Genomic DNA, 19328 nt, shown 5'->3' with positions numbered 1-19328 from the left:
CCTTTCCTGATTTGGAACCAGTCTGTTTTTCCATGTCCAGTTCTAACTGTTGCTTCTTGATCTGCACACAGATTTCTCAGGAGGCAGGGCAGGTGGTCTGGTATTCCCATCTCTTGGAGAATTTTCCACAGTTTGCTGTGATCCACAGACTCAAAGGCTTTGGCATAGTCAATAAAGCAGAAATAGATGTTTTTCTGGAACTCTCTTGCTTTTTCAATGATCTGGTAGATGTTGGCAATTTGATCTCTGGTTCCTCTGCCTTTTTTAAATCCAGCTTGAACATCTGGAAGTTCACAGTTCACGTACTGTTGAAGCCTGGTTTGGAGAATTTTGAGCATGACTTTGCTAGCGTGTGAGATGAGTGCAATTGTGTGGTAGTTTGAGCATTCTTTGGCATTGCCTTTCTTTGGGATTGGAATGAAAACGGACCTTTTCCAGTCCTGTGGCCACTGCTGAGTTTTCCAAATTTGCTGGCATATTGAGTGCAGCACTTTCACAGCATCATCTTTTAGGATTTGAAATAGCTCAACTGGAATTCCATCACCTCCACTAGCTTTGTTCATAGTGATGCTTCCTAAGGCCCACTGACTTCACATTCCAGGATGTCTGGCTCTAGTTGAGTGATCACACCATCGTGATTACCTGGGTCATGACGATCTTTTTTGTACAGTTCTTCTGTGTATTCTTGCCACTTCTTCTTAATATCTTCTGCTTCTGTTAGGTGCATACCATTTTTGTCCTTTGTCGAGCCCATCTTTGCATGAAATGTTCCCCTGGTATCTCTAATTTTCTTGAAGAGATCTGTAGTCTTTCCCATTCTGTTGTTTTCCTCTATTTCTTTGCATTGATTGCTGAAGAAGGCTTTCTTATCTCTCCTTGCTATTCTGTTTCTTTGATATCCTTTATCAGGAAGTTCTCTTTGTTCCTAAATATTAACTTTTTATGATGAAAGTGTTTTTATCTGTCAAATACTTTTTCTGTATCTATTGAAATAAATTAGTGTTTTTCATCCTTTATTGATAATGGTATATTACCTAGATTGATTGTCAGATGTTAAACCGACTTTGCATCCCTGAAATAAATCCCATTTCGCCATAGTATATAGTCTTCTCTATGCGTCGCTGGATTCAGGTTCCTAGTATTCTGTGAAGGCTTGTTGTTTAGTTGCTGAATCCTGTCTGACTCTCTGCGACCCCAGGGACTGCAGCAAACCAGGCTTCCCTGTCCTCCACTGTCTCCCAGAGTTTGCTCAGACTCATGTCCATTGAATCAGTGATGCCACCCAACCATCTCATCCTCCGGATATTTACATCTATATTCGTAACTGTCATAGTCCTCCCCCCGCCCCCCGCGCAGATGTCTCAGGAGATCTGTCAAACAGCCATACTTTCTGCATATCCATACAGGGCAGAGAGATCATGCAAGGTCTCCAGCCGCACTCCCCTCCCCGAAGGGCTCCTCGTTCTGATCTCCGTCAGCGTCTGCTCCGCGGTCACCCTGGGACCCTCCTCACCCATCTTCTGTTCGTATCTGCTGTTCTGGGTCCACGGCATGCTCTCTGGCCACTTACTGAGAAGGGTACTTGGGGATACAAATGTTTCTGTGTACATGAACGGTCAAAGATCTTTATTCTTTCTTACAGTCAATTGATGAGGAAGTCTGCCTTTAAAGTCATCTTCAGAATTTGCTGGACTTTGCCCCGGGTCTTCCAGCCTCTAGGGCTGCTGTTTCTTTATTGAGGACCCACCTGTTCACTTATGTCCCAATGGTCTATTCCAGCACGGCCTCTGTGCAGGCCTGGTCCAGTCACAGGGCTTGGTGGGCACTCGCGGGCCCTTCAGGACTGAGATTCACAATTTTCAATCTGAGAAGTCATCTTGGCTTTTTATTTTGACTTTCCTGACTCCATTCTCTGTGTTTTCTCTTCCTGGAGCCCCTGTAAGGTAGGTGTCAGACCTTCAGGACTGACTTTCTAATTTTCTTACTTTTTCCCCATTCCTGATTCCCGCGCCTTCGTGTGTTTTAGCCTAAGACCTGAAAGATGGTCTTGGCCTTATCCAGCCCTTCTGTCAAACGGTCTTCTCTTTGATGACAGACTTGGCGTCAGTGTCTCCAAAAGAATCTCCAGTCTGTTGTCAAGGGGGGACAGCAGCCCATTCCTTACCTCCCTGAAGCCTGGGGTCTCTGGGACCCTTTTCACCAGAGACACGTCCGGGCACCTGTGGGGTGGGGCTCAGGTCTGGAGGGCATGGCATCTGAACAGAGGGCATCCAGGTCCAAAGGCTTTGAGGAGACCCTAGTCCAACCTTCTGTTCACACACATACACACTCTCTCTCACACTCACACACACACGTGCATACTCACACACAAACGTGCACATGCCCACATGCACACACATACACACTCTCACACTCACACACGTGCATATTCACGCACACATGCGTGCACACACGTGCACACACGTACACACACACACGCGCTTGGCCACCACCTACAGGCTGGGCCTCTGCAGACTGCAGGGAGTAGGCAGGCTGGCAAGCTCTTTCCCCGCCCCCAGCCCCAGCGGAGGCACGCCCCCCGCCCGCTCGGCCCCCCAGCCCCAGCTGAGGCACGCCCCCGCCCGCTCGGCCCCCCAGCCCCAGCTGAGGCACGCCCCCGCCCGCTCGGCCCCCCAGCCCCAGCTGAGGCACGCCCCCCGCCCGCTCGGCCCCCCAGCCCCAGCTGAGGCACGCCCCCCGCCCGCTCGGCCCCCCAGCCCCAGCGGAGGCACGCCCCCCGCCCGCTCGGCCCCCAGCCCCAGCGGAGGCACGCCCCCCGCCCGCTCGGCCCCCCAGCCCCAGCGGAGGCACGCCCCCCGCCCGCTCGGCCCCCCAGCCCCAGCGGAGGCACGCCCCCCGCCCGCTCGGCCCCCCAGCCCCAGCTGAGGCACGCCCCCCGCCCGCTCGGCCCCCCGGGCTGGTGGAGCGCTCCTGTCTGTGTTCTTTGTGGTTTTACCTTTGAGCTCCCCGCTCCTCCCCACATCTCTGCTGCCATCTTACGGGGTGTGAGCGGGGGGCTCTGTCCACTGTGTAACCGAGGCCCCAGGTCCACCATGTCCTCAGGGTCCTACAATGAGGAGGAAGCACCGTGGGCCCTGCAGGGTCTGTGACCCCTGGTGGAGCTGCTGGCCCACCGCCCTGCCCCGCTGACCCCGAGGCCTCTGTGCTCTGCCCTCTAGAACATGCCCAACGTTCGCGACCACGATGCCTCCGTCTACCTCCGCCTGCAGGGGGACGCCTTGTCTGTGGGCGGCTATGAGACCAACCCCATCTTCTGGGAGGAGGTGAGACACCAAGGCTCGAGGAGGGGTGTGGGGCTGCGTTTCAGAGCTGAGACGCCCTTTTCCAGAGACCCCTGTCCTGGAGTTCTCCCCCAACCTGGGAAGTGGCAGGTCCCTGATCCTATGGGGTCGAACCCATATTTCTCCAGCCCTTAAGAGCCTGGCACGCAGGCAGATACAGACCCGGGGCCGGCGGAGGGCTGGCCTCAGAGCAGCAGTAGTCAGAGGCTACAAACTCCACAGTGGGGACTCTAGCAGATGATGAAGGCAAGTAAGCCCCCCACCTGTCAGCAAACGGCCCCTGGCCCTCCCCTCCCGCCGGGGCTCTAGTGGTACCTCCCTCTGGCCTGGCTGCTCTCCTGGCAGCTTCTGGGGTTCATGCGGGCCCAGCGCCCCCCTCAGCACCCTCAGCCACTTCAACCACACATGGGCCATCCCAGCTCCCGTATTCACGTGCTTAGCCTTCAAATTGAACAATAAAATGACTCCTTTCAGCCAGATACTGTTTTACTCTGGGGAGAAAGAGGAAGACCAAGATAAAAGTCTCTGTGCCCAGAGGCTTGTATTCTGGTGGGGAGACCCACAATAAATAAACAAAGAAGTCACATAATTTGGGATGGTGATCTGAACCCTGAGTGAAGTTAGCAGGCTGAGGGTAAGCCTAGTGAGACTGGCGTGGAAGAATGTCCTTCAGACCGCGGTCAGGCAGGGCTGGATGGGGGGCTGACATCTGAGTGGACCCTGCAGAGGGGGGGTGGGCAGCAGCTTGCCCGTGGAGGTGAGGGCCCTGTGGTCAGACCAAGCTTGCTTTCCTCGAAGAACCGAAGGAAGGCCAGCTTGGCTGTGGGTCCGTGGCGGACATGGGCAGGGCCTGCTTGTGTAGGGCTTTATGAGACACAGAGTCACAGGGGGTCTTGGGGGGCTCGAGAGCAAGAAAGGGCCTGGTCTGACTTGGGCAAATGGGTTGAAGGAGGGCAACGAGCAGGAGGCCATTCCAGGGCAGAGCAGGGGGGCCTGGGTCCAGGCAGGAAGGGGGAGCAGACAGGGCCTCTGGGGGTGGAGGGGTGGAGGGAGACAAACGGGACCGTCTAGACCGTCGCCACCTGACGGAGCCGGGCTCCAGGGGGCGGCTGGCACAGGGCAGCTTCCCCCCATGTCCCCAGGTATCAGACGACTTTGCCTTCGGCCTCTTCGATCTGGACTGGGATGTGTTCACCCAGCACATTGAAGGTGCCATCAACCGGGTCCCCGTGCTGGAGAAAACCGGGATTAAGTCCACGGTCTGCGGCCCCGGTGAGTGGGGAGGCCCAGAGCTGACGGCGGGGTGGGAGCTGGCCACCCCCAGAGCATGGCCGGCCGGCCCTCCGTCCTGGGCGGGCAGCGCTGTGCGGCCTCCTCCCTGCAGGTGGCAGACGTAAGCCTGCCCCCGGGGCCCAGCCAGGCCTCTGCCCGCCCACCCTCGCGTGAGCCCTCCGGGGGGCCCGCCTGGGCTCAGTCCCTGCTGGAACCCGGTGCTCTCAGCGGTGAGGTGGGGTGAGCCCCTCCCAGCACCCAGTGAGGCTGAGTCAGGGGAGCAAGGGCCAAGCTCACTCCCGATACTGTTCACTCAGGGCTGCGGGCCCCCCGGGTCGGCCTCGCCCCTCTGCCCTCTGGCCACACTCCCTCCCAGCGTGGAAAGGCCCCACCTGGGGCCTCCCCTCCGGTCCCCAGGAGAGCTGGACCGCAGGAGGCTGGAGCAAAACGGCGTGAACCAAGTGGCTCAGCTTCTGAGTGCTCGTCTCGGTGTGCAGGGTGCAGGCCCCGACCCTGCCCGCCGGGCGGCCGGGTCAGACCCCAGGCCAGGGCAGACTGGGGCCAAGACCACTCACTTGTTGTGGGAGGGCCAGCCGGCCAGGCTACACCGCAGACGTTCAAAGTGTTGTGACGAGGGTCACTCAGAATGCAGCGGGGAGAGGGGACCGCTCCATGACTGGGCCTGGGGCAGGGTCATCCGAGGGTGGCCCAGGGAGTTCAGGGACCCCAGGGTGGGGGGAGACCCATGCATGCCGAGCGAGCCATCTGAGCTGAGTCTCAAAGGCTGTGTGCAAACGGAGAAGATTCCAGAGTAAGATCCGAGCCCAGGGCCCCAGAGGCGGGCCGTGGCGTGAAGCGGCTCCACGGTGTCCACTCAGCTCCTTCTGAGACCTGAGTGCCTGGAGCCCAGCAGGCTGGTAGGGAGCTCCTGTGTTGGAGGCTAGACGGAGCCTCTGTGGTGGGAACCCAAGGCGGTGGGCTCTGTGCAGGGGAGAAGGTGTGTTCCAGGGTGAGGGCGTGGAGGCGGGGGTCGGGGCTGAGGCGGCCGGCCTGTGGTCCTGGCAGAGAGAGGGTGGCCTCTGGACAGAAGAGGGGCCCAAGCAAGCCCTGAGGCCCAGACCTCTCAGGCCAGGGCTCGTGGGGGCCTCCGAGATATCACTGGCGCCTTGTCTGGGCCAGAGGCAGGCTCTCAAAGCTGGTGGGTACAGGATGGGCCACCCAGAGGGTGCCATGTGAGGCTTTGGGCCAGGGTTCTGGGTGGGGGAGCGGGCCTGCAGGTGCAGACATGCCGCCCCATCCTGGCTCCAGCAGAATCACAGCGGTGTGCCCTTCCTTCCTGCACGGAGGGGCCCCTTTAATCCTCAACAAAGGCAAGAAGCGGGGAGCGTGTGCCCACCTAGCGGTGGAGAGAGGGTCAGAAAGACAGTTGCCCAGAGAGGAAACTCTGGGTCTGAAGCTCTGCGTTCCTTGAGCCTTGGTGTCCTCATCTGTGAAATGGGTGGCAGGCCGAGTGAGGAGGGGAGGCCACGTGTGAGCTGCAGGCCTGCGGGCAAAGTCGTCCCTGCGGGCTGAGCAAGGAGGGAGGGGCAGGCCAGGCCAGGGGAGGGAGGGGAGGGGTCCCGACACCCAGCCTGCCGCCTGCCAGGGTGCCCGGCCCTCCTGGGCTCCGGGCACACGGGGTCCAGACAGCCGCCAGCCCTGGCTGCTTCAATCTGTTCGGCTCATGAAGGAGCAAAGGTGAGTGGGCAGCTTTCCCAGAAGAGGTAGCTGGGGTCCCCTGGGGCACAGGATGTGGGGCTCAGGCCGAGGACTCACAGCCCCAGGGCTTCGCAGGCCTGGTGGGGCTGGCAGGGAGAAAGCCAAGGCTAAAGCGAAGTTGCTCAGTCGTGTCCGACTCTTTGTGACCCCACGGACTGTAGCCCGTGAGGTTCCTCCATCCATGGAATTTTCCAGGCAAGAGTATTGCCAGGCCCGACACAATCCCAGGGAGCATCCTGGCTCTAACGGGACTGCGGGTCATCGACCTGAGAAGCCACACTGGGAGAATGTGCCTGTCAGGACCCCTGGAGGCTGGTTTCCCAGCGTGAGGAAGGTTCTCTGGGGACATGGGCCTTTCTGCTGGCCGGTCAACGGCCCTTGGCCTCTGGGACAGAAGAGGGAAGTCCCAGGACCCTTGACTCCAGGAAGCGGGAGGCCCGCAGACCTCTCGTTCCAAGGTCGGGAGATCAGAGGCAAGTTTGGGGGCCCCTGTCCCGGGCATCCGGCATCCTCTTGAGTCATTTGTTAAACATCCAGGTGACCCTTGACCCCCAAACTTCCCTCCTGCTAGCTTTCTGTGAAGACTGTTCAGAACATTCTGGAAACATTTCTAGCACTCCCGGAATGCTCATCAGGTCATCCCCAAACACAACCATCTCGGGAGCCGCCCCGGCCTCACCAGACACCCTCCTGGCCTCCTCCACTTGCCTCTTGCAGCCCGACCTGCACACAGGCCCCCGCATAGGACCCAGGGCCCCCCTGACGCCCCCACTGGAGGCCTGCCAGGGTCACTGTGGCCTCCAAGGCCCTCACCGGGGGCCCTGCCCCTCCCTCCGCCCTGCCTCTTCCACCCTGCCCTGCGGCCGTTTGGAAGCATTCCCAGGTTCCCCGGGGCTGGCGGCCTCCTCCAGCTCAGATGCTGAGGGTCAGAGACCAGGCTCGGCCGGTCACCAGCAGGGAGGAGGACAGCGCTTGTGACCAGCGCACACGGAGCTTAGGACCCCGCGGGGAGCCCGGGGCCCTGACCGGCCGGGCGGCATCCTCCTCTGTGACCCGGGTTCTGATGGCGCCGGCACGGTGGTCAGGAGCGGCCCGCCCTCCAGTCACTCCAGACCCCTTATCATGTAGCGCTTGTTTCCCTCAGACACCCTCTTTTTTGCTTACTCACGCTTTGGCTCTCTGTCCCTCTCATTCTCCTGGCAGCTCCCCGAGGGTTGGGGCTTGTTCAGTCGCCTGCCACGGCCGAGTTCTGGGCACAGGTGGGTGGGCTGCAAATATTTGTGACCGAGTAACTCACAGCCCTGTGAAGTCCGCGGTCATCGGGACCGTGATCCCTGTTACAGATGAGGGTCCAAGGCTCTCTGAGCCAAGGTCACACAGCCGGGAACCAGTAAAGCAGGGTACGAACCCAGGACTGTGGCTGCCGAGTGCGGCTCTTTATCACCATACCAGAGTGAGCGGCAGCAAGAATACTGCAGTGGGTCGTCATTCCCTTCTCCAGATCTTCCCAGCCCAAGGACTGAACCTGGGCCTCCCGCGTTGCAGGTGGATTCTTTACCGTCTCAGCCGCCAGGGAAGCCCCTTTTAATCATGCTCTCGAGTGTTCCTCTCCACCTGTCCTAGCCTCTGTCCCCAGCACGCTGGCGGCAGACAGAGCCAGAGGCTTGGTCCCCTCTCCTGAAGAACTTACAACCCTTCATTCACTGAGTGAGCATGTATCAAGCCCCGACTGTTTGCTGGACCCTGTGCCTTGAGATATGGCAGTGAGCAAACCTGTCCTTGAGCTGCCCGTGGTCCAACGGGCAGGAACGCCCCGCAGTGACACAGCGGGAAGATGGCACGGTGACGGGAAGCCACGTGCTGTGCCAGGGACTCAGGGAGAAGCCCCCCGCCAGCAGAAAGTCATGAGACACACCAGGGCCCCATGAGGCAGAGCCCAGTTCAGGTCATCAGTGCTGAGGACCTCAGCGGAACGTGGCGGGAGCGATCAGGGAGGAAGCGGCCTTGAGCTGCCCACCCCCGCCTCAGTTATTGCCCTCTTGGGAGACCCCACCCAGGAGCCTGTGGCCGGGAGGGACCCTCAGGCTCCCGCCTCCCTTTCAGAGTCATTCACCCCGGACCACAAGCCCCTGATGGGGGAGGCGCCCGAGCTCCGCGGGTTCTTCCTGGGCTGCGGCTTCAACAGCGCAGGCGAGTACGGGCAGTGGGGGCCTCCCTGACTCCTGCCATCCTGGGAGTGAGGGGCCCCGCTGGGCTCTCCTCCAGTTCTCAGAGCCGCCCCTTCCTGGGGTGGGGGTGGGCCTAGCAGGGCTGTGGCGGGGACAGGGGTGGAGACGGGACAGGCCTGCCAGGAGGAGGCACGTGGCACCCCAGGGGTGAGATCCGGGGCATAGGGGCTGATGCTGCCCACAGAGGTGGGAGGGGCACGGAGGTGGGGTGCAGGGCCCTGGGGGAGGATTGCAGACCCGCGGCCCTCTGCTTCTGCCAGGAATGATGCTGGGCGGTGGCTGCGGGCAGCAGCTGGCTTACTGGATTGTCCACGGGCGCCCGGAGAAGGACATGCATGGCTATGACATCAGGCAAGTGCCCCCGGGGCCCGTGGGCGGGCAGGCTGCCCTAGAGTGGGACAGCGGTGGCGATGGTTTACTCGCTAAGCTGTGTCCAACTCTTGTGACCCCGTGGACTGTAGCCCTCCAGGCTCCTCTGTCCATGGGATTCTCCAGGCAGGAATACTGGAGCGGGTGGCCATTTCCTTCTCCAGGGGATCTTCCCGACCCAGGGATCGAACCTGGGTCTCCTGCATTGTGGCAGATTCTTTACCGATTGAGCTACAAGGGAAGCTGCTAGGATGGGGTGGGGTGGGGTAAATATCCCGGGCTCTTTAGAAAGGAGCCTTCCCTGAAATCCAGAGGGCTTCTTGGAAGAGGTGGCAGTAAGCAAAGAAGGAAGAAGCCAGCTGGGGGTGGGGGGGCTGCTGCAGGGTGCCTGGGTTTGGCAAATCCACCGCCCTCTACAGTTTCCAGGACCTCTCGACCCAGTGTCCTGCCTAACCCGTCCAACAGCTCTGGGGTCAGCAGTGGGATCCCATCGTCCCACTTTGCAGATGGGGAGACTGAGGCGGGGGGAGCAGGCTGCCAGGGATGGGGCTGAGTCGGGGTGGTCACTGCTGGGATGCGGGCACATCTGGGAGGCGGGCAGCCCTGAGTGAGACGCTGGCCGCACGCTTCACTCACAGGGCAACTGGAATAAAGTGGACCCCGTGCAAGCCCGTCCCTCTGTAACCGGGGGTGTGAGGTGCTTGCTACAGATGTCGCTGGGAGCAGGGAGCGGGTCTGAGTAGGCGGCATGCTCAGCATCAGGTCTGTGCATGAAACACTGCTCAAAGCTGAGCAGAGGCCAGTGCGGGTGCGGGGGCTGCTGTTGGAGCTGGGAGGCGTCCGACGGCTTGCCCACCGCCCTCTGTGAGCTGGAGCAGTGACTCCCCCAGGCAGGGTCGGTGGGGCCGGGCTTCTGGTCCCCAGGTGGCAGTTCCGCGGGCCGAGCACTGCGGGTGGCAGAGGAGACAGCGGCTTGGAGAGGCTTCTGTGGGTGTCCGGCCCATGGCGCTGTGACGGCTCTGGGCACACGGGCTCCCTGGAGAGACCCCAATTGGCAGGGCTGGAGGTGGGGGGGGCTGGAGATCGTGCTGGTTCAGCTCGGCACGCCCCGGCTCCTCTGCTTACCTCGCCCCGTCCTGGCCTGATGGGGACTTTGTGTCCGTGGGGATGTGTCTGCCCCACACACAGACAGGCAGGCATACTCTGAGGTCCCCTCCCTGCGACCACCCCTCCCGTGGTGCCTGGCACAGCACGGTCTGCTGCCTCGGAGACAGTCTGGGGCTGTGCCCACGTGCTCTCCCAAGAGAGGAATATTCCAGAGATGATAAAGCTGCCCAGAGCCTCAGGGATGGGCCAGTCCCAGCCCCTCCCGCTATAGACAGCAGAGCAGAGGAGCCCTCACCGGAGGTGACTTGCCTGAAGTCACCCAACGCTGGAGCCAGAGCCGCCCAGCTCCAGGCCTGCAGGCTGTCTGCCGTCTCCCTCCCTCGGGGGTGAGGCCTCTGCCCTGGGATCTGATGGACCAGGGTGCAGCCTGGGCCTCACAAACAGCCCCCTGCCTCCAGGGCTGGCAGACGTGCCCTCCCCACCCAGGGGCTCTGGGCCTCCCTCCCTCCCTGCCTTCTCTCACAAGCAAGACATCAGTGGGAGCATCTTGGGGGCCCCTTCATGGGTGTGTACAGAGCCGCCGCCTCTGCCCTGGCCAGCTGGGGCCTTGGGTCACAGGTTGGAGGGCAGAGGGTCCCTGGAGGGAGACCCCCAGAGCTGCAATCTCGGGGGCTGGGGGCTGGGGGCTGGTGTGCCCACTCTCCTGGCCCGGGCAGTGCGCCCCAGGAGAGGACCAGCTGAGGACGTCCGACCCGAGCGGTCCCTGACGTGGGACTTGGTGCCCACCCAGCACCATGCCCCGTCCCCATGCACACACTGGCCGGCCACCACCCCCAGGCCAGCTGCCGGCATGGCGCCCGGGGCCTCTCGGCACTAATGAGCGGCTCTGCCTCCCCGGCCCAGCGGGGGTGGAGACGGGCCACAAGGGCAGCGGGGCAGGGAAAGAGGGTGCTGTGCGGGGAGCTGGGGGCCGCACTGGTCCCTGTGCTCAGACACGCAGGGGGTCTGAGCCAAGCCCCGGCCTGCGTCACCTCCTCCTGTTACACGTGGAGGGGAGGCTCAGGCACGGAGGTGACTGGGGATCACCCATGGGGGAGGCTCCCAGGGCGGACACCCACCTGGTGGCCTCACGGGGGGGCGGTGACACCCCCGCTGGAAACCCAGGCAGGTTCTCAGCCACCCCAGCCCCACCTCGTCAGCTGTGTGGCCCTCGGCCAGTCCCCCTCTCTGACCTGGGTCTGCCCAGGTCCCCGGTCCCCGCCCTGGGGCCTGGCCTAGGCGGGGCCGTTGGTTCTGGGAAAGTCGCTGGGGTCCTGGCAGCCAGGAAAGGAGGGGTTGCTCCTTTTATGTCAGGAGGGCGGCTGGATGGGCTGCAGGCCCCTCTGCCCGCCTGTATGCAGGTGGGAAACGGCAGCCTGGTCTATGCGGGCTCCGGGGAGGGGCCCTTGTCCTGCTGACCCCTGCTGGTGCTCTGGCTCAGCAGAGTGCCCGCTCCTGACACCCACCGGCGTGCACAGGTGTGGGCAGAAGGCCGGCGGGGCTGGTCCAGATGGGCAGGATCCGGCCGTTCTGGGACCACCCAGCCCATCCCCACCTGGGTCCTGGCCACGCCTGGGCCCCCCCCACAGACCCCCATCCATGAGCCGCCTTCATGCTGATGCTCCTGGCTCAGTGCAGGTGGGTCTCCTGTCCCGTGCAAGGAGCCAAACCAGCAGCCACACGTGTAAGGCCGCTCTGAGGACCAGCCCCGGGGTTCTCGCAGCTGGCACCCAGCCCCGCCCTGGGAGGGAGCCAGCCCCTTACGCGGTAGCAGCCACTGTGAATGGAGCTGGCGTCCGAACCCTCACGAGTGTGGTCCCGCTGCCCCGCCCAGATTGGGGCACCGGGCAGAGTAGAACCGCATGCGAACCGAGGGCCAGGCAGGCGCGGCGAGGCCCGGGCGGGGTCCCTGAGGACAGCAGCGTGGTGGGGACGCAGCCGGGGGGGGTGGTGGTCCTGGAGGGCAAGCGAGATGCCCACAGGTGGGGGGGAAGGTGGGGGCTGGGGGGTGTTGAGCTGGGCGGCTGGGGGGTGGGCTGTGCCTGGGGAGGGCAGCCGGGCAGGCAGCCCAGCGGGGCCCAGTGAGGCAGGCAGCCCAGCGGCTATGCCCAGTCTGGCTCGGGCGGCCCTGCAGTCCGAGGAGGCCAGGCAGAAGGCCCGTCGGGTGGCCCGGCCATCGTGCCCATGAGCAGACTGGGGAGGCGCCTGAGCCCTGGGGGAGGCGCCTCTGAGCTCGGTGGGAAACGGCGAAGGGCCTGTAGGTGGAGCTGGACACCCCTGGGGGTGACGTGGCTGCACCTGTTGCCCCCCAGCAGCCAGGGACAAACCTGTGGGGATCCTGGTCACAGCGTCCCTAGGTGCGGGGTCCTCAGACACAGCTAGGGTCCCCGGACAAGCCTCCGTGCCTCTTGGGGGTGTCTCATCTTCACCCTTGTTTCCGCCGAGGGGGCCCCATGGAGAAAGGGGCGCTCCATCACACCTGTTGACCCCAGACTCTGAAGACCCCAATGTTAGCTTCCACCAGAAGGCCCGGGCTTCTGAGCGGCTCCCCAGTAGGACGAGGGGCGCGGCTCACCCCCAGCATGACCCCAGCCTGAGGCCCTGCGCCCATGGTCCCTGTGCCTGACGGCTGTAGGGGCTGCAGGCAAGGAGGCTGAGCTCCCCAAGGCTTGGGGGTGCCCGAGGACCCTCGGGGGAGGACTCTGGGAGAGGACGAGGGTCCCCGGGCGGTGACACGCCGCTCTGCGCCCGCCACAGGCGCTTCCACCGCTCGCTCACGGACCACGGCCGCTGGATCCGGGAGCGCAGCCACGAGGCCTACGCCAAGAACTACTCCGTCGTCTTCCCCCACGACGAGCCGCTGGCTGGACGCAACATGCGGACAGGCCCCCTGCACGAGGTACCCCAGCCCCACGGTGCCTGCTCTGTGCTGGCTGCAGTGCTCTCGGGGAGTCCCGGGTGTGGGGTGACAGCGTGCACACGGCCCCCGGCTGCAGGGCATGTGAGGTGAGGAGGCGGCTGGTTCGCTCCCGGGTAAAACGCACCTGGAGTGGCACAGCAGGCAGAGGAGCCACGGGGGGCAGATGTGTGCAGTCACAGGTCAGGAGGCCGAGCCAGGCAGCAGCCTGCTTGGGCCGTCGTTCCTTCTGAAAACTTCTACTTATACGATGAAACCCATCGTCAGGTGCCCTTTCCTAGGACCTGCCCTTCGGCACTCTGCCAGGTCCCCAGCAACCCAGGCTCCGTCTCCCTGCTCCTGCCGCTCCCATCCCATCTCCATTCCCCGCTTCCTTGCCCCCGTCTGGGGCTGCATGCTTTGCTTACCTCCCTGCGAGGACCCAGCCAGCGGGGCGTGGGCCTGTCTCTGGGTACAGAGCCTCACTCTGGATAGATGCTCAGGGAATGCCCATCCCCTGGATGGGTGGAGCGGAAGGCAGGTGGCAGGCTCAGTGAGCAGGTCACGTTTACAGAAGATAGAGCCTCCTTCCTCTGAGACCAGTCCCTGGACCCCGGAGGCAGCTGGCATCCACGCACGCTCCCCACTACCCCACCAGGACAGAGTCAGCAAGGTTCCTGGGCTGTCCCACTCTCCGGCCTGGCCTGGAGGGCCCAGGGGGAATCTTGGGACCCCCGTGGGTTCAGGTTCCCCCTGCCTGACCCCGGGCTTTCATCACCCGCACTGTCTGCATAGCTCAGCTGCTTCCCAAAGACACAGGGCTGCTCCATGAGCCTGGGGTGGAAGGAGCTGGGCGCAGACAAGTTGCCCAGGCGTGTACAGTTGTGCCGGAGGGGACTTGGTGGGCCCATAGTCGTGTCCCCAGGGAGGCATCTGCACTCACGCAGGCCTCGGCTTCCTCCTCAGCAGCCCCCTCGTGCCGCCTCCCAGCCGCTGACGGCTGACGTGTGTGTTGGGGAGGCGACTTGTCTCAGGCGGAGGCGCCCCCATTCTTACTGGAGGGGAGCAGGTTTTGTGTCCTCGGTTCCCAGCCCCTCAGACGCCCAGGGAGACATATCTGGGTGTCACCAGCTGGCATGTGGCTGCGTGCATCCTCCCCCTTGAGGCTGGTGGCCCACAGGGACGGGGAGACAGGCCGTCTGGGCCTCGGGTGCCCATTCGTCCTGGCTGGCACTTGTAAGTCCTGCCGGACTCAGCTTCTGAGGTCCACCCTTCCTGGGCTCCGGACATGGCTGGGCCCCGGCCTCAGGACCTTCCAAACCCAAGAATGGAGATTCTTTTCTTCCCCCCCAGCCGCATTTATTTCAAAGAGATCTGCCGCTGTAATAACTGATGGCGTCTGCTGTAATTTTTCATTGTGGCAAAGTGCGTGTAACATACAACTTGCCATTTGGACCCAAAGTGCTCAGTTCAGAAGGCTTCAGGGCCTCCACGCTGCTGTGCGACCATCACCTCCAGCTACTTCCAGAATGTTCTCGTCACCGCAAGAGGAAACCTTGTCCCCGTTAAGCAATAACTCCCCGTCCCCCCGCCTTCCAGCCTCGCAGAAGTGAAAGTGTGTGAAAGTGTCAGTCGCTGTGTCCTGCCTGACCCTTTGTGACCCCGTGGGCTGTGGCCCGCCAGGCTTCTCCGTCCATGGGATTCTTCAGGCGAGAATCCTGGAGTGGGCTGCCATGCCCTCCTCCAGGGGATCTTCCCCACCCAGGGATCAAAGCCGGGTCTCCTGCGTTGCGGGCGGATTCTTTACATCTGAGCACCTGCTCTTCCTTGTCTGTCTCTGGGGACTGGCCCCTTCTAGTCACTTCATGAAAATGGAATCATACACCGTGTGGCCTTTGGTGACTGGCTCCCCCTCCTGAGCTTGCTCCTGGGCTCCATCTGTGATGTAACAGGTGTCAGAATGTCCTGCCTTCGGAGGCTGGCACCCCGTCGTGCGGGTGGGCTGCCTTGCCGCCCCGCGTTCATCAGGGCTGGCGTGCACAGCTTGTCTGTTGCCCGGTTTCAGTCTCCAGGGTGGGCACCAGCTGTGGCATCGTGGGGTCCCCGGCTGTCCCGTAGCAGACGCCACCAGCTGGGGGGCTCGGGCGCATTTCTCACCATTCTGGGGGCTGGATGGTCAGGGGTAAAGGTGCCCACCGCCCAGTCCCTGGTGAGGGCCCTCTTCCTGGCTTCGGGACGGCCGTCTCCCGGCCGTGTCGGCTCCCCATCTCCTGATAAGGATCTGGGACCCGCCCTTGGGCCCTCATTTCCCCTAATTCCCTCCTCACCAGCTCTGTCCCCAGTACGGTCACTCTGGGGATAAGGCTTCAACACAGGAGTTTGGGGTGCAGTTCGGTCCACGAGAGAAGCTCGCTTTACAGGTCGGGGACTCTTAGGGTGGGCAGCCGGGCGCTGAGGGAGCCCCAGGGTTGGACTCAGCCTGGGCTCGGGTCCCGGGTCTGAATGCCAGCATCTCTTTGTCGTCCACACCCTGAGGTGTCAGGTGGCGGGTCCTGGCCCCCCTGCCCTGCTCTGGGGGTCCACCGGGCCTGAGTCTGCTCACTGTCCCCACCACCAGGAGCTCCTTGCACGAGGCTGCGTGTTCCAGGAGCAGCATGGCTGGGAGCGGCCGGGATGGTTCAGTGCCCAGGGCCCAGCTCCGGTGAGTAGGCCCCTGGCACACGCCCAGCCCTGCCCTCCCCCACCCCCCGCTGCCCACTGCCCACCCCCGCGTCCGCCCCACCAGAAGTGGCTGCACTGCTCGCTATCACTGGCGCTCGGGAGCATGGTGAGCAGTGGGGTGGGAGGCTCATCTGGCCTTTGGAGAAGTCGAGCCCCTGCCGGTCCGCCGGGTCCGCCTGTGACCTCGGGCCCCTGCCACGGACGTCACTCACTGCTCACAGTGCCCGGCCTCCCACCGCCCAGATGGGCTAGGGGCCCGGGAAAGCTGGTGCTCCCCAGCGAGGAGGCCGCACACGAGACTCCCCCGTTGACGGGAGAAATTAGAGCATCTTCTCATAATTTTGCTCATTTATTTTTGGCGGCTGCAACTGTTAATGTGAGTAGGAGGATTTAGCACTAAATTATGCATTCCGTGTGTTAGTTTATAAGTTGGGGTTTCCGCAGTGTTCTGGCCTCTGGGTGCCCTCTTGGGGGCTCCCGCCTCCCACCCAGTTCCTCCCAGGGAACTGGGTTCACAGAGGAAAGAATAGAAACCATCCTGCCTGTGAGGCCCTTGGTCTCTGGGGCAGGCGGTGTGATGCTCTAATACACCCGGGGGGATAGGAGTAGACACCGGTTTGTACAAATGAAAAGCCCCTTCTGTTGCTATACTTCAGCAGCCACCTTCCAAGTGCAACCTATCTCCCATCTCCATAGCAACCATGTCCCAAGGCAAGTTCCTGATGGCCTCTGAGGTCAGCAGAGAGGAGGGGCCTGCACAGACCCCTCCCTGCCTCCAGCCTGGTGCCTGGAAGCCCCTCTTTCCCAGAACCCGTGGGCAAGGGGAGGAGACCAGAGCCAGAATCAGGAACACACCCTTGGTTCTGAGATGGGTGGGCTTTGCAGCCCCCTCCCACCTGGGAGCCACCCGGGAGCCCAGGGCATTGGGCCACCGGACCCCCCCCCGCTCCCTGCTCCCTGGCCAGGCTGCAGTGAGCTGGGCTGTTCCTGCAGGGGCCTCAGGGGCCAGTGGGAGCCACCTGGCAGGCCAGGGAGATGAATTCCTGCAGAGACTCCTATAAAGGCCTTCCCTGGACCAGGGCTAGGCCGGGAGCTGGGGGTGGGGAGTGAGGGGGTACTTGGAGGGGCAGAGAGGCCCAGTTCAGTCAGGACCTCACCCTCAGCTCTTACTGGTGAGAAGAGACGGGGCGGGGCTGGCTCTGTGCGGGGTGAGAGGTGCCCGGCTTGCTCACACTTTTCCAGGAGTGGCCACAGAGTTGGGAAGGAGGGGCTCCATCGGCAGGAACAGGACTAGGAGTGGGGTGTGAGGTTCTGGGCCTCCCTGAGAGTGGCTGACCAAGCACAGGAGAGGCCAAAGCAAGAGGCGCCGAGGATTGGCCTCCAGGGCCCACCGCCCTGCTTCAGGCCAGGCAGTCAGGGCTCTGCGGGGACTGGAGGCAGGCGGCAGCTTCTCTGCACCTTGGTTCCCCGACCTGTCCAGAGACTCTCCCTTCCTGAACGTGCAAGGCCCTTTGAGCAGGGCCAGGCCGGAGCAGGACCACGTCCTGGATCGCCATGGCGACAGAATCGGGAATCCTTGCAGCAGCCACCCCACCCCCGACACTGTCTCTCTCTTCTTCAGCACGCTGACCCCTGGGCCTCGTCCCAGCCCCTCGGCCCTGAGACGGAAGCCCTGGGGTGGCCCCTGGGGTCCCAGTCAACCCGCCCTGTGTGCTGTTCAGCCCCCTGTCTCCCCCTCTCTGCCTGCCCGCACTCCATTTCTCCTCCGTCGCGGGGCCCAGCCCTCCCACTGCCGCGGTGACCAGCGTGCGCCCGTGCCGTGCTGCTGGCATGCCTGAGCCGCGCCTGCAGCCAGCCCCGTCCGCAGTGCACTGCCCCGTGATGGGGCTGGGGCCTGGCGAGGGCAGGGCCGAGGTCAGTCTGTCCTGTGGGCCTCGGTCTCCGCGGGGCCGGCTCTGGGCCAGGCGGTGTGTGCGGGGAGGAGGGCGGGGCTGTGACGCCCCCTCGCCTGCCTCAGGTGCTCCCCTACGACTACTGCGGGGCGTACGGGCGTCGGACGCACGAGGACTACACCTATGGCCGGCTGCTGGGCCAGGAGTACACCTTCAGCTTCCCTCCGCACCACGATGTGGTAGGCCCCCAACCCTGAAGGGGCAGAAAGCTGGGTGGCACTTAGGGCCAGTCGGGGCAGGCGCCCGGGGAGCTCTCTCCCAGCCGGCTCCCTGTACCCTCACCCTGTTGTGGGCTGACTCAGGTTTGAGGCGGAATTGGTGATGCTCCCCTGAGCCCTCCGGCTGTACCGAGACTTTGCCGGTGGTGTGGCCTGCTGGGGGCGTCAGGGCCGGAGGAGGCGGCCCGGCCCGGCTCAGGCTGTGTGGTCTTGGGCCGGGGATTCATCTCTCGGAGCCCCTCGAAGCCGCCCCCAAGGGTGACTGTGGGTGGCGAGCCCCCTGCCGGGTCTGGGGCCGTGGTTCCTGTCTGCCGTTCTGACCGAGCAGACGCAGGACAAGGAGGTCCAAGACGGGGCCCCAAGGGGACAAGCAGAGGAGGCCACAGCTGGGGCCCGCTCGCCGCCCTGCTTTCTCCGGAAACGGGCAGGTGCAGTGGCTCCTGGGCCCTTCCAAGCCCGGCTCCCTGGTACAGCGGGAGAGGAGGTGACGGGGTCCTAGGGGCCAGGCCTCCCCCAGGTCCACATCACACTGGGGGTTCTCACAGTGTCTACAGAGAAGACAACTCCAGTGTCCCCGCTGAGATACCCAGCTGTTCTATTACAGAGGAGAATGTGCTCTCTGTGTCCATGAGCACGTGGCCAACCACACAAGGGGGTGAAGGCCTGCTCAGTGTCTACACTGGGCTGGGGCCACGGTCTCAGCCTGGTGCGTGGATCCCCAGAGACGGGCGGCCTGGGATGCCTCCTGGACGTGGGACCCCCGGCAGTCGTGTGAGGCCCTTCACTCAGAAGCACCCTGGGCTGGGTTTCATGCTCTGCTATTGCTGCCTGCAAATTCTGGATATATTTAGAATGTGGCCCAGGTGTGACTTTGCACCTGGTCTTGTAGGGAAGGAACCATGCGTCCCCCCTACAAGCTTGCTCTAGTGAAGGCGTTGGGGAAGAGGCTTCTGAAACAGGAGGGGAGGCACGTGCTTCTGGAAGTCCAGGAGGCCTTGGGGGCTGCCTCTCCCGGGAGTGAATGGGACTCCGTCTGGCACCTCCGCAGGGCGGCTTCCAAGGCCCACGGGGTGTTCAGGCCCTTGAGGATGTGGGCGCCAGGCGGGGCGCCAGCTCCACTTCCTGACTGCATCCCAGCAGAGGCGCCTTGACATCTCGGAGCAGGAGACGCACGCGCGCTCTCAGCCTTGGCAGCTTCCCCAGCCCGGGCAGACGAGAGTCAGCCTGCAAGTTGTCTGGGGGTTGGTTCTGCAGCCCAGCAGCCTAAGCGAAGGCACCCCGACGCTGACGGTGGAGGGGGAGCCGTAAAGGATGGTGGGGTCTGGACAGCGGTGCACAGCGGCCTTTGGGGCTCAGGAGATGAGTCAGTGGGGCGCTGTGTGGCGGCCAGCTGCCCTGGGGTGGAGGGCAGGGAGCTGGCCCCACGC

At 63.1% G+C, this 19328-nt stretch overlaps 1 protein-coding gene across 3 annotated transcripts in view; it reads left to right on the top strand.

The window, feature by feature from the left end:
* The window catches only part of SARDH (sarcosine dehydrogenase), a 60654-nt gene that overhangs the window by 13463 nt on the left and 27863 nt on the right, over nucleotides 1-19328 (top strand). For 2 of the 3 annotated variants that reach the window (XM_018056163.1, XM_018056164.1), the window contains exons 9-15: nucleotides 3219-3323; nucleotides 4484-4613; nucleotides 8475-8561; nucleotides 8860-8950; nucleotides 12872-13013; nucleotides 15628-15711; nucleotides 17749-17862. In XM_018056163.1, the coding sequence (XP_017911652.1) occupies nucleotides 3219-3323; nucleotides 4484-4613; nucleotides 8475-8561; nucleotides 8860-8950; nucleotides 12872-13013; nucleotides 15628-15711; nucleotides 17749-17862 (753 nt within the window). The remainder of the gene's footprint in view (nucleotides 1-3218; nucleotides 3324-4483; nucleotides 4614-8474; nucleotides 8562-8859; nucleotides 8951-12871; nucleotides 13014-15627; nucleotides 15712-17748; nucleotides 17863-19328) is intronic. The other variant, XM_018056165.1, reaches the window with a different exon arrangement.

Source organism: Capra hircus, chromosome 11, assembly GCF_001704415.2.
Source record: "Capra hircus breed San Clemente chromosome 11, ASM170441v1, whole genome shotgun sequence".
Classification (NCBI taxonomy): domain Eukaryota; kingdom Metazoa; phylum Chordata; class Mammalia; order Artiodactyla; family Bovidae; genus Capra; species Capra hircus.
Note: the sequence above shows the minus strand (reverse complement) of the source record. Positions and strands in the feature narration are given on the sequence as shown.